The 15,174-nt window shown below is 39.6% G+C and overlaps 1 protein-coding gene across 1 annotated transcript in view; it reads right to left on the bottom strand.

Annotated features, from left to right (window-relative positions):
- Positions 1-6,100: 6,100 nt before the first annotated feature.
- The window catches only part of LOC139719408 (oxysterol-binding protein-related protein 9-like), an 86,985-nt gene continuing 77,911 nt past the window's right edge, over positions 6,101-15,174 (bottom strand). Inside the window, exons 11-18 of the mRNA XM_071630825.1 lie at positions 14,729-14,906; positions 13,805-13,889; positions 12,077-12,187; positions 10,294-10,498; positions 9,510-9,588; positions 8,919-9,010; positions 8,090-8,225; positions 6,101-6,538 (exon numbers count right to left, since the gene is read on the bottom strand). Of these exons, the coding sequence (XP_071486926.1) occupies positions 6,257-6,538; positions 8,090-8,225; positions 8,919-9,010; positions 9,510-9,588; positions 10,294-10,498; positions 12,077-12,187; positions 13,805-13,889; positions 14,729-14,906 (1,168 nt within the window). The 3' untranslated portion in view covers positions 6,101-6,256. The remainder of the gene's footprint in view (positions 6,539-8,089; positions 8,226-8,918; positions 9,011-9,509; positions 9,589-10,293; positions 10,499-12,076; positions 12,188-13,804; positions 13,890-14,728; positions 14,907-15,174) is intronic.

Here is a 15,174-nt window from a genome sequence, read left to right as displayed (position 1 = left end):
GCATTAAAAATATCTTTGAGATCTAAGGCCTGCCATGATACATCCTTCATGAATTATTGCATTCATGTAACACAGTGATGATTAATTGAATGTCGAGCATAACCTCCCAGGCCAGTTATCATTTCAAGCTAAAGACATGCTCTTACCTCCCCGTTGACCCCTATAACATTTTGTATTTGAGGTGAGCCACCTTTTTCGACAACATCCATTTTATCTGAATAAAAGCACAAAGCACTTAAAAGTAAAATCCAGACAGAAGAATGGATATGATTGAAAAAGAGAGTGAGGATAGCGCTGAAAATCGACTCACACTTAAAAAACTCAAGTTTGTATATTCCCCATCAATTCACAAAGGAACAAGCATGCTTGGCTTCTACTCAGTGATGAAGTCAGGCCAACCAAATATACACAAAAAATATGTTTGTATCCCATCTGTACTGTTTTAGGTCTTAGCCAATTAAACAAACACAACAATGGCACAAATCTTTGGTTATACATTTTCAATTCAAGTACACTAAATGCAGATTCATATAAAAGTAATCAAATCCTATGCTATGCTTGACAAATAGCCCAATGTAGTTCAGGTCTTATGAAATAAACAGCATATGACACAGATAATGGTATTGCTACCTCAGTCTTCTTTCTGCAATGTGAAGTTTGTACTCAATGATTATTGTAAGCTTTCATCAGACACTCCAGTCTTCACCTTAGGATAACAAAACAATAAACTGATAGAAATATAACATTGTTCATTGCTAAGCATGTGACTCTGCAAATGACTAAATGTTTATTGTAAGATGTTAAATGTAAGCACCAGTGCGCTTAGAAACACCAGTATCAACTACCATAGAAATCCAATTATTATTATTATTTGGAATATAAAATGTTAATTATGTGCATCCAATAGCAAGCATGATGTGTAATTGATGGCAGCCAGTTGCTGTTTCATCCTAGATGTATTTTCAGCTCTCTACCCATCTGTTTGATCATGAGCTATCAAGAATATTTTCCAGTAACTGAACACACTCCAAAAGCTGAAATTCTATTCTAGATTGACTTCAAATCCAATGCACAAAAAGAACACAAAAACACTACTAATACTGCACCCGTGCTTATCCTGTTTGCTCATTATCTCTACCAGTCATAAAAGCTAGTCCAGACAGCCCAGGCCCATTGTCCAACTCCCTTGTCTGATAGCTGGACATAGGGTGTTCACAAACCTAAACCCCCACACTTGCTTCTACAAATACTAGCATGTACTGTTTATCATACCAACATAAAACACTCCCCCCAGAACACAATTTTGCTTTTAAAGGTTAGATGGGATACCTACTAAAATTTGTGAGAACGGATCACGGATGTCGTCTCTATTGATCACATGATATCATCAGGCATGGATCATGTTGAAAGTTTTGTAACATCACGTAAAATATTTCTTCTACCACATTGTGGATGATTTTCATGATTGCCTGAGGAAAATAACATCACAACGCAAACAATTTTAGTAAGACTCCCTCTGAAGCCTACTTTGAATGGAGACGAAGAACTATGACAATACCAAGACGGGGCTCGAAAATTTGTTTGTTTGGAAAAACACACCATTAAACATCCAACTGCTTTCTTATACACATCAACCTGAGTACACCTCGGTCACAGCATGCCTCTAACTATTTGAAAGTACTTCTAGCATCTATTGTCCATCAGCTCTGCAAAAAAGAGATTATTATGAAATCATTCTGCTACCTCAACAATGCCGACATACCTACCTGCAACTGGAGTAAGATAGGGAAAACTGAGAAAATAAGCTCACTTTCTAATTGTTGGGCGATAACAAATGAGTACAGCCGAGTGAGTAAGCACCCGGTGATAGAGATGTACCCAAGCCACAAATTGTATCCTTCTCCTACTATTAATATTCCTACAGCATTCAAAGAAACGGCATGCTGAATAGATCTCTCCTCAAGGATCCAGTGCAGACAAGTGGTAGAAAAAATGCAGCCAGAGGGTCTCATACCACCAAAGTATTCTTGCCAAACTTCTCTCTTCATGCGGTTTCATCTTCAGATGCATGCCTCTCTCTGAATGAATGGGTGAGAGGCAGTGATCGTCATGGAAACCAGCAAACGGCAAACTTTCCTGATACACAGCATAGAGGGCGCTATGTCAGAGCTTCATTGTACCAAGTGTAACAATCAGATACCATGAAAAGTTTATAGGTGGTTGCTATTTTACAGCCAATTGTCATACAAGTGATTCTTGGGCCTGGTTTTCATCAGGGAGAAATTTCTGTAAAAAGTTTTCCTAGAAAGTTCATATGGTCAAGCTACAGCAATGTACTACGCTGCATGTTCATTTTGTTTACAGTGGTCTGCATGGTCAACGATTATTCTGTGTCTGCTCAGAGTGGGTTGGCATACACAGAGCTCACAGATATTGAAATGTCAGAACATGTGTTCTGTTAACGACACTGTCTGAAAATATTTTCACTTTGAAAAATCAGGGAGGTGTCGGTCCCTCATGCACCCTGCATCTCTGATAGTATAAATGATGATGCTCTAAAATAATTGCGTTTAGAAAATACTAATAGTGGCTTCTTATAGTGTGCATGTTCGGTCAAACAAAGATGCTCATGGCGTTACAGAGGAGATTGAACAATGACAGAGTGAAAGAGGACAATAATAATTACAGTCACAAACATTAACATGCACAAACAAAATAATCATGAATAGAAAAGAAAATAATACATGTACATTGTAGTCAAAGGCCTCACGGAAAAAAAAGTGAAAATTTAACTGCTAGTGACAGGACATTCTATATATATTTTGAAGAATAGGGACCACAACACTGTCTTTCTTTTCTTACCACAGATATGAGAATTACATGATTATGTAAATCAAATTAGGCTATGTTAAGTCTATTATATGCTTGAGTACCATATAAATAGGTGGAAGTAACATACAGCACGAATCAACTTATAATATCAAAGTATACAAATGAAATACTGTAGAATACATTTAGATATTAGAGTATAACACATAGCTAGGATAATTTGAGATTCATTCAAAAAATATCAGCTACAGTTCAAAATATCACGCCTACAGTTCAACTACAACACATCTGGAAGGAAAATAGAAAAAGGTTTCTCAGAATGAACATGTCAGTGTTGCCCCCTAAGAAAACACACAATGAAGGAAATGGTACAAATGTTCATAAAAGCATGAGAGAATCACCAGGATATTCAGGATTGCACATTTGATTTGATGCTTCATCAAAAATCCTACAAAGAGAGTTTACTACACAGGAATCTCCCTATCCACCCCCTCCCCCCCCCCCCAAAAAAAAACCAACAAACGAACAAAAAACAACAACAAACAAACTATGAAACACATATAGGACTGTATCATGTGATTAATCCTCATGTAACATCCAAGAATCCTATACCAGTTTTAATCCTCTGACATGCAGGTATTTCTACATTTCTGAAACTATAAATGGACATCATCTTCATAGAACACTACCAGCTTTGGGTGTACAATTATTGAGGTATTGTGAATTCTCTTCCCTTGCAAGCCACTCTTACAACAAGTCTCCTGTTACTTTTCAAGCACACCAGACGAGAGAGAAAACTATACCAACGTGCGCTGTATACGGCATATATTTAGCGAGTCTAATTTTTCACGAATCGGGATTTCCCGACTAAGTCATGGAGTAGGCCTATAATGAATGGAGAAATGTATGTTTGCATGTCACATTCATGCCTGGATGAGAGTCGACATTTTTGTGTATTGTTAAATTCGGGAATAGCATCCAACACACAAAATTCACGAAAGCAAAAACCTCGCTAAATATATGATGTATAGAGTAAGGTATTGTTTACGGAATAAAATCTCTGCGAGTCCGACCATACTGAATGCCCGCATTTCTAATATCAAACCACACTCTTCTCCACCACAACTTGTGTGTGCGTGATTCAAATGGCACGTCCTTTATGACTTAATAAATTAAGTTGACAAACTAAGAAAAAGAAGAAAATTATTCGACTGGAGGCAAAGCACATTGCTATTTTTTACAAACGAAATGCTGGCCCTGGCACGAATTTTTCCACATTATCTAATAACATTGTACATAGTACAATGTCAATCACACGCCTAAATATCAGATTTCTTCTTGAGATTTTTTGTGCACATTTGGATGTTATACATATTAAGGGCATTGATGAATCACAACGGTCCAAAAGTTTATCTAAATAATAATGATAATGGTTTTTGACAAGTGAAGACTCAACAGACCTAGAGTTCTTCCTATTGGGGGCTAAACAAAATAGAAATACAGAAGTCCTGTAAATGGTCAGGGATATAATGGAATGAACTCCATTCTGACATCTACGTACATGTATGCCATGCAAATACTGGCCAGATAAATTTTCATCAGTCATAGCTATCCATCATACACAATGCTGACATACATGATCAGTGGACTGCACTCAAACTGGGTCACTGTTCACCACACTCTCATCATCCTATTTCCAGAATGATTTATATTGACACGGTGGCTACTGAATTCATAATCAGCAGATGTGACATACTCAGAAATTATTGTGATTACACTACCTGCATTGCTCCACTGACATTTCAAATATATATCTTTATTGTAAAAATTTGTACAGCCAAGTTATGATAAAAGATGTGGAAGGGAACTTCATGAGTATATGGGACATCATAAATTTGACAGATTTTTTTTCTTTTTGTTTGTGCATTTCTTGAATTACAGGAAAAAGTGATTATGCAAAAAGAGAATAATAATGCAGAGGTGTCTGTATGTATGGGTATGGGAGTGGGATTGGGATTGGGATTGGGAGTGGGGGTGGGGAAAGGTTACAATTTGGTGCTCCACTGGGCTGTGAAAACCTTACACTTAACACCAACTTAAAACTAACTCTTGTCTTATTGTTGAAGGTATAGTGATAGCTGAAGCATAGAAGTCTGTGTTACTACTTATGTATGTCGGTTTGGCTTTCCTTATAATGCAGTTAATAAGAGCTGCATTATAGTGATTATTCTTAGTCAAGCCTTTATCATGTACACAGACAATCTGCATTCACCGTGTGTTACCTCTCATCTACACACACAATGTTGAGTTTAACTACCAAAATCAATACACTGTGTATAAGTCAATATGCGAGGTGTATCATGTTGGTACACACACAGTGTATCATGCCAAGATACACACAGTGTATCATGCCAAGATACACACTGTATCTTTTACTATGCAGTGTATCATGTCTTCATACACAGTGCATCATATTAACACATAATGTGTATCACATCCATAAACACAGCATATCATGTCAAATTACACAGTGTATCGAGTAAATTTGCCCAGCTGACACAGAAGCCAATACATTCTGGCTGCTCTAAACACCATTACCAGTTAACTAAACTTGGCTCTAACACAAGACACATCTATTTTTCTCTCACCCCACTACCTATTGCAACCTTTTCTCCATCCAAAGCCTGTCTGTGCATACTTGGAATAAGTCATTGACATACAGTTTATCATTATTTTTTACATGATTCGACTATCCATAATTATCTTGGGTATATCAAGGGAGCACACACAGGGACAATTTCTACCACTTGTAAAATTTTTTTCCTTGTGCAAACTCGAAGTGATCCATGATGGACGAACATATTCTTGGCTGTGGGATCCTTCATAAATGTGAATTCCTTGGAGACAGCAAGAGGTGTCATATGATTCCTGGGATAATACAATGTGCATCATCTCCTGCAGTACGCTGTGAAGGTCAATCCACTCTTTGAGGAGAACTGATACATTAACTGCTCTAAACCCACGATACCTCCGTCGACGATTTCAGTCATGCTCAGTGGTGCAGGTGCGATCCGGAGTGACACGTTCACTTTACTGTCATTAGGATTGATCCATTATTGTCACAGGGGTGAAGCTGATATGATTAAACATACTAAACACATCACTGGGCAATATCACAGTTTATGTAGAATAAATCTCTGTTTCAAAGTCCATGCCACCTGATGTGATTTCATCTAACACACATACAGCTCTGGTGTGAATTATGCTCAATGTTGCAAACAGTCCATATATTCAAGTTTCTTCAATTTTTTTCATAATTATATTCTGGCAGGTTCCCACTCCAAGTGAAGATACAAAAAAAAAAGCAATGACATCTAAAAAATGGTTTCTCAGATTCAAACAGTATGTTCCATTCTCTTCCATGATCTCACTGTAATAAGTCACTGAGCTCCTGAGCAGCTGTTCTCTGGGGGACGGAAGAGGGCGGGTGCACGACGGGCGGGAGCTCCTCCCCCTGGGTGGTCTCAACCCCGTTCACGTGGGTCGGTCTGGACCCCGCTGCCTTCGCCTGGGGTGTGGGGATCTCCTGGAGGGGAGGGGTAGACCTGTGCTGGTTGGAGGAGGCTTTGATGCTAGCCTCCTGGGCTTGTCTCTGTCTCTGTAGCAGGGGGCAGTCATAGATCCAACACTCCCCATCTTCATGGAACAACTGTATGAAGGCAAGATAAAGACACGGACGATGGCTACTTATCATGTCTACTATGTAAAAACAATGAATACTCGGTGCTTATTTATGTCAATAAAGGGCTATTTGTCAATCGGTTGCAAATGGACAAGATGGGTTATAATATATCGAGAAGCCAGGTAGCGACTATGACAGCCTGTTGACTAAACAGATAAACCTTCATTGAACGTCTTTATATGTTCTAGCGTAGTAACAGCTCTTATCTCATACATTATTTCATGCAGGTCTGCCAACATTCCCACATCCAAATCAGGGAGATTCCACACAGCAATCAGGGAGATATCTGTGTGTTACATGCATTTCAATGGGCGAAAATAATTCCCGAATCAGGGAGATTTTGATATTCTCTTTATGCAGACATGAACAGATTTTGACATTTTCAGAGAGACTCCGAAAAATCAGGGAAACTTGGCAGCTCTGTTTCAAACTTCATTTGGAAAAGCACTCATATATCATTGTAACTTTATTCTACTCATTGACCAACTCTCCATCTTCCGTATTCAATCCTGAATGGATGTAAAAATGAAATGGATATCAAGAAGACACAAAACGAATATCAATAAAGCTACATTTCCGAAGCTGATGCTGTTTGCAAGTCCACATACTTGTTCAGCTCGACAGCTTCCAAAGAACAATTACAATGTAAATAATTCCCTACCAGGGTAAGTACTATATCCTGCCTAACCTTTGATCTCTTCTGTACAGATCAAATATCATCCAAACTGTGCACTAGATTCCTTAGGTAAACTGTAGCATAGTTTATACAATCATATAAAGTGAACTGGCACTATTGGTAATTGAACTCACAACCCACTCATGAGAAAGGGAGAAAAATGGAGGGAGGGGGTGAGATACAGGTGCAGTTCCCTACATATGCATGCATATTCAGTGAATGCAAACAGACAATGCTCCTTTGATGTTCTAAAAAAATAAACAATAACTAAATGTGTATTCTTTTAATATCTTTTGATATTCATATGAACCTTGAACTTAGAATACTCATGTGGTATCAGGAATGGTTGAAAGTTATCTGTAGAGGGGCTAAAGATTCACAACTGGTGCTCAAACTGTTTGGGGTTTGTCAAACTGTCACTGCTTGCAACAGGAGATTCAGGCTTCTACCAATCTTTAGTGATTTGCTGGCTAGCTTTCGTCCACTCCTGTGGTCTTCTTCAGGCCAAGGGGTTACACTGTTTCTCTAGCACTGCGTGCTTGTTTCTTGACAAGTTCTACCAACAAGCAGGAAATACTAGAGAAACGGTGCAATCACTTGGCCTGAAGAAGTCCACAGGAGCGGACAAAAGCTAGCCAGGAAGTCACTAAAGATTGGTAGAAGCCTGAATCTCCTCTTATATGATCTTCCCAACAGATGAAAGTTTTCTGTGTCACTGCCTGCTTCATTCATATTTCTGCAGTTCCCCTCCTCCTGACTAATGTGGATGAGAATAAGAAGGTGGGGGTGGGGGTGGGTGGGGGGACTAGGACTGAGGGAGTACAAGGTTTCCTCCTCCTTACCTTAGTGTCCCACTTCCGGCCCTCTGCTAGTCTCTCCTTAGCCTCCCTCCTTTGCCTCTCCTCAAGGAAATGTTTGGCGTCTGTCGCTGCCTCAATGTCTTGGGTCTTGAGACTCTGGGTTACCTTGTGCCATAACCTGGACAGCAGGGGTAGAGAGGGTGAGACACAGGTGGTAAAATTCAGTGTGCAGTGGCATACACTTGAGTGTATACTTGTCATTAAATCAATCTCATAGAACATATTACCGCAATGACTCAAGGTAATAAATTACAAATACAATGCCAAATATACACATTGATATGTTCAATGCTGAAATGCTAACATTTGTTCTTCTTTTCTAGAGCCCTGTGATTTTAGCAGACAGTTTGAAATGAGGAAGAGCTTTGAGATAGCAAATAAGAGCATTGCCTTTCAACAAGGAGCGTCTAGCCAAGAAATAACGGCTTCTCCAAATCAGTCAAATCCGTATAGAAAAGCCACTCAAGAGAAACTTTATAATTATGTGGATGTTATACAGAGATGACCATTCTGTAGAGTCATGGCGGCCATTTTGAATGAAATGGTATCACTCGCATATCATTGCAATGACATGTAGCACAGAGGTTGTAAACAACACATGTAAATATATACACTAAGTGAGCATACTTTTTTATCAACCAGGCACATTGTGCCATCTGAAGAAGAAGAAGAAGAAGAAGAAGAAGAAGAAGAAGGAGAAGAAGAAGAAGAAGAAGAAGAAGAAGAAGAAGGAGGAGAAGGAGGAGGAGAAGGAGGAGGAGAAGGAGGAGGAGAAGGAGGAGGAGCTCCAAAGAAACATAAAAAGACTCACCTTCTTGACTCGTACTCATCCTGGCTCTCAATGGGACGCACTCTCTTCCGGTTTACCTTCATCTCCTTGGTATCTACAAACACTTCAGTCTCCTGCAGGGCAAAAGATGCATTCAAGCATCAAGTAACATCCAGTCACAGTTTGCCATGAGAGGGTGCCAAAAAGACTACAAAACACTCAGCCATGGTCAAATATGACAGATCAAAGAAACTTGTTCCAATAAGTGAGTAAAATCTGCACTTCTGCTTAAATTTTTGATGATAATAACACAATGGGGATGATGACATAACTGACAATAAATCAATAATGGAAAACGACATAAACAGCCATAAGAATCAAAGTTATGATCACTTCTTACAGTGTAGCTAGACTCTTGCACATTTAGGTCTCACATAGTGTAGGAACTTAAAAGGGAGGCATTTCATTCAAAGAAAACAATATGCAGATGCTGCAATTGTCTACTTGTGTTAATGTTTGGTGGAATACAACTGCAGAACATTTATTCCTTCGGAACAGAAACTGCAGATGATGGCACAACAGGCACTTATTGAGACATTGTATGGAGGGAATGAAAAAATATTGGAATCTTACCCCAGAGGGCGTCCTTGAGGTCATGACCCCATTCCACTCTCCCTCCACTGTCACGAACGGCTTCCTGTCTGATACATGTCTACATGAGATGAAAGGGAAAGCGAGAGGGGGGGGGGAATATGTCAACACATCCACTGCAGATTGAATAACAGACAGCACAAATAGAATGCACTTTTGCCAGCGTGACCAATTGGGCACAAGGCCATAATCATTTTATTAGCAGCTTGCAATAACTGCTCCCATTCCTCTCAAATCAAAACGACAACAACAATTTAACAAACTGTCAAAACCAAAACCCTGAGATTTATCTTGGCCAAACAACCCACACATGTGCCACATTCTGACAGCCCTATAGGAAGGTTATCATTCATGCTACAGGGACTGCAAAGATTACCTACTCCCTATTCATTGCTGGTAAATTTTAGGATGCCTCTCATATTTTGCAAAAAAGTGAAATCGAAGTAGTGGACATGACATTCAGAGAATGAAGCTTTCACACTAGGGTTCATGTGAATACCATCGTGTCCGATGATTTCTTTCACTTAGCAGGAACATCGAAAGGTAATTTCTTGAAAACCCACAGGTACAGCACAATCACAAATTTAATTTAGGGATCAGTACAAACTATCAAAATATATAGAATTTAGCACATGCCACAGCAGCAAAAAACTGCATAGGTGAGCCTGAATGATAGTTCTCACAAATCAACGAGGCTAAGTCAGGTTATGATTCTGGTCACTGTTATCTGAACACAGCAGAAAAAAAGGAGGGTGCTGATACTCACTGCACTTCAGCAACGATGCGGTGCTTCTTGCCGCCGTAGAACGGCTTCGTCTGGAACGTGACGAGAGCTGAGAAGCCCGTCTTGGCACAGGTGATGGAGCACTTGCCGCCCAGCTCAAACCAGGGTATCGTCAGGATGGATCGGCCGTAGCCGTTGGGAAAGGTCATAATGTACTCCTCTTCATGTTTGAGATCAGAGCAGCAGGCTGGAGGCAGGGGGAAAGGAAAGATCAACTAATTTGATAGACTTATAGGCCCGAATTCACGAAGGTGGTACAAATGAAACCATGGTTTAAATCACGGACAAAAACCATGGAGCGCCAAGTGTCGCACGGAATATTTCGTTATACGAAATTGGTCATTTCCACGACAAAATGACAGTTTCGTTAACGAAATTACATTTCGTGGACGAAATGTTCATTTAGTTGCAAAATGTTGTCATTTCGTTACAAGATAATCATTTAATCGACGAAATGACTGATTTTGTAACGAAATATTCCATGCGACACTTGGCGCTCCATGGTTTTTGTCCATGGTTTAAACCATGATTTCATTTGTACCACCTTCGTGAATTCGGGCCATATGGTCAAACCTGTCTATAGCGGCCACCCAAGGGAGACGACAGAAGTGGCCATTATAGACAGGTGGCCACTACAGACAGGTTCTTCAGCATGCTTTTTCTCTTGGAAGTAATTGTTTTTAGTGGTAGTATTCAGCAGGGGGCCTCTATAGACAGGTGGTCGCTAAGACAGGTTTGAATGTACAAACATTTAGGGCTGACTAAAGCATAAAGTTACAGAATGCAATTATGAGTCACATATCAACAGTGAGGCTACCATTCACTGTAGAACTATATGACATGCCTTGCAAGAAATACAGGTGGTTTCCATTATAACCAACTCCTCACGACTGGCAGTTTTCTTTTGTAATGTCAAGGTTGCGATACAGCTGAACAATATTCAAAAAGCGTATAAAGATATTTCAGACAATAACTTTGGGACTGGAATTTTGACTTTGTTGTAACGAGAGTTTTGTTATAACTGTGCTCATTATAACGGGAGTGCAGTGTACTTGCTCATGAAGAGTCCGAAGGTACTACCACGCACTGTGTCATTACTAGTTAGTTGTGGAGTTGAATTGTGCAGTCAAACAGAAGGCAACCCAATATTGGTAAATGTATAGGTAAACATAGGAATGGTGGGAAGAGTCCATGTGTGCTAGAAAATGTAAGAAAAGATAGGCAAGATTAAAAGCCTGCAGATACGCTTTTATGAGCCAAAGAATTTAGCGTTACTGATAGAAGGTCAAATTGCAGGTGAAGACTGCCAATATAAACACACTGAAATCAAGGAGGTTCCAGATAGCTGATCAGATACATAATATGTTACATGTATTTCAAAAGGCAAAATTAAAACCAGAAGCAGGGAAGCTCTTAGCCTTCTATAGAGTACTGAAGTGATGATGTCACTTGTGTGCCTTTTGCTATAGCTTGGATTGACACCAGGGGTGAGCATGGTTAGCCACAATTGTGTTCACAAATATTCGGGCCAGGTGAGGTTGTTTAGAAGCAGTTTCCATGGCAAAGAATGGCTATGACATCACACTTTGGTACTCTATTACATCACAGAGAAAGCTTTTTTTTTTTTCCAGAAAGCCTCCTGCAAGAATCTGAGTGATTTGGTAGCTCCATTCATAGTTTGAGTCACCACATGATACAGAGGCAGACTAGACTCAGCTGATGGCATTGCTGTCAGCACCTCTCCCTGTCCCTACCGGTCACTCACCTTGACCGACCATCTCCACACCTATCGACAGGCCCAGGAACTTGGACTTGGTCCAGATATGACCATTGATGGACATCTGTTTGTCCAGACACTCAGCATAGAAGGCAGAAACTGTGAACACAAAGAAAATAGCAAGTAGTGTAAACGCAGAAATTTTTGCAGTACATGTACATTAATTTTCGCATATTTTGTGCTACTTCTGGCTAGCGCGAATTCTAAAATCATGCAAATATCGTCACAATCTTTTTTGCACATTTTGAATGGGTGCACAATTGCATAGTGCAAATTCAAGAACCCGCAAATGTTTTGGAGCCACTCAGCGCGAAAAATCAATTGCGCAAAAATAATGATGTCTACAGCAACAGAATGGAGAGATATGTCACTATGTCAATGAAATGTCAAATACAGTTGAACCTCTCGTATCCGGACAAGTCAGGACCGGGGCTCATCCGGATAAGGGATTTGGCCGGATACGGGAGACTCAATGCTTTATACATGTACATATACATACACATGTACTGATGTAGCCCATTGTAGTACCACATGTAGTAATGTGTATACTGCAACCTTTTCATTGTTACATTTGGGGATGTTTGGGGATGTTAAAATGTCTTAAGGTAAGCAATTTGGAAGGAAATTTGATGTAATGTATGTTAATCATGTTGGAAGTAATATGTAATTCATGTGTGTTTGTGTAGGAGTTCTCAAGGAGTTGGGAATCCCCCTTTCCTCCCGTAATTATTTTAAAAAAATCACGGCGAGATTGCGTCCGTATAATAGAGAGATCCGGATAAAGGGAGGCCGGATAAGAGAGGTTCAACTGTACTAATGAAATCATAGATATGCAATAGATCAAGGTTTTCATCAATAGTGTGGGTATCAGCCTCACAGACCACTAAATCATACACGTATATGACTAGGATTAGAGTTAAAATGACATTTACAGCATCTGAATATGTTTCCCATTACTTTTTCAAAGGTTTGTTTGAGGGATATGAAATGAATACATCCTGCACTGATTGCAGCCATGAGTGAAATCATAAATTCCTTGAAGACAGAAAACAGTGTTACTACAACCACCTCAGAATCCGTGTAGTTTACCAGAGCCTCCCAGCTTGGTATATTTATTTACTATACCATGCACAGTACCCATAGCACTCACAACTAGAGAAGCACTCTGAGAGCGCAGACCTCCGCCAAGCATGCAGCTCATTTCCACCACTGATCTTGTTCTTCCATAGAGATATCAGTAATTTCTACCCATACGTATAGCAATGTGTGCCAATTTCCCAGAATATAGAAGCCTTTGTTATGTCATAAACCCTCAGCTGCACGGCACGCCTCGCCCTAGCAGAAACTAGAGCACGCACTTTAATGCGCGAATGCAAACCTCAAATAATTGCAGCCTGAACTCCCAAGTTCATTGACCCTACTTGCCAAAATATAGAAAATCCTTCATAAATTCCCCCAAAATTCTCGGATCACTACCAAAAGTTAATTGTTTGTTACTTGTGTCATTCTCAACCTTTCCTGCAAGTTTCATCCCAATCCGTTAATTACTTTTTGAGTTATTTTGCACACGGACAAACTAACAAACTAACGAACTAACTAACTAACAAACAAACAAACAGTAACGAAAACATAACCTCCTCCCTTGGAGGAGGTAACAAAGACCTCATTTCACTTTCACTAGAGAGTGAATGTGAGCGAGGAATACGAGAGACTCACTTGGCGGATGATGTGACACCTGCTCTGCTATGAAGGAGACCTGGTCAGACCCCGCCCAAGGCACTGGACCATCCCGAACTTCATTCTGAGGGACAGACACCAAACAGGGTGTGGAAATGAGACTAGTTACTACTATCAAGTGATGATTTAAGCTCCAAGTTTACTAAAAACAGAAAACAACTCATATCTTGAGCCACTGAACCAAGACGGCGCACCTCTGGTGAATGATAGATATATCATTGAGAAAGAGAAAGGTGTGGACTACATATACTTTGCACAGCCTACCACTTTACTAAACTTTTATTGAATTATCATTCAGATGGCAGACTGCTGAAGAAAATTACCATTCTTTTCATTCTATAATTTATTCATTTATATCTTTTGAGGACCTTGATATTACCAAAAACATGAAATACAGCCCGAGGAGCCTTGAAATATTTCAAACATTAGTGTAACTAGTGTGAAAAAGAACCAAATATCAAAATAAAAAGATGGCATATGTACATAAGAGACTGTTTGACCAAACATTACATTGCAAAACCATATGACCTTTGAACAGCAGGGTATAGTTGTCATGTGTGACAAGATTTCCAAAGTTGACAAACTTCCTTTGTAAATAATATGTCATCAGGTATTTATAAACATGTCACTTAGAAGATAAAATCAGATGAGTTTGAAGTTAAAGGTACAAAACATACGTTTTCTACATTTACATTAGAGTAGATTAAACCTCAGATAGATTTTGTTTTGTATTGTGTTTTTACTGCGGCAACACAGCTTAAAAATTCATTCACACCAATGAAAAGATTATGTCTACTGAAATACTGAAACACTCACAAACTAAGAGTCAGAGAAAGACACATGACAATATGAAGGAATCCCAATATGAGGCAGGGATGTCCTGTTGCCATGGAGATACCATACCTTGACAGCATCCTCCGCCCTCTCTCCCTTGATGTCCCAGTAACACTGGAAGGTCTCACCCAGGATGGGGTTATAAGGTTTCTTAGCCACGGAGCCCTTACGACCAGCATGGAATGCTGAGAGATACCACCGTACTACTTGTACCATCCTCTCCTTGGGACTCTCAATGTCTGAGATACTGGGGGCAAAAGCACACATTGAGATTCAGAGATAACAGCACATCAGTATTACGGAAGTATATCACACAAATACAATTAATGTAGGAAAACTTGTAATATTACCAGTTTTGTGTCTTTGTGCATGCACAAATATTTCATCTCCTTTAATATCATAGTGGGCACGCTGAATGGCAACCCAAAATGAAGTTAATCCCTGCTATCAAACTAAGCATACTTCATGGCCGGGTTTTCCTAAAAGAAAACACCAACTTGGCACAGCATTATCCA

This window comes from Diadema antillarum, unplaced genomic scaffold (genome assembly GCF_040938485.1).
Source record: "Diadema antillarum isolate AM-2024a unplaced genomic scaffold, OU_Dant_1.0 scf00000110, whole genome shotgun sequence".
Lineage (NCBI taxonomy): Eukaryota > Metazoa > Echinodermata > Echinoidea > Diadematoida > Diadematidae > Diadema > Diadema antillarum.
Note: the sequence above shows the minus strand (reverse complement) of the source record. Positions and strands in the feature narration are given on the sequence as shown.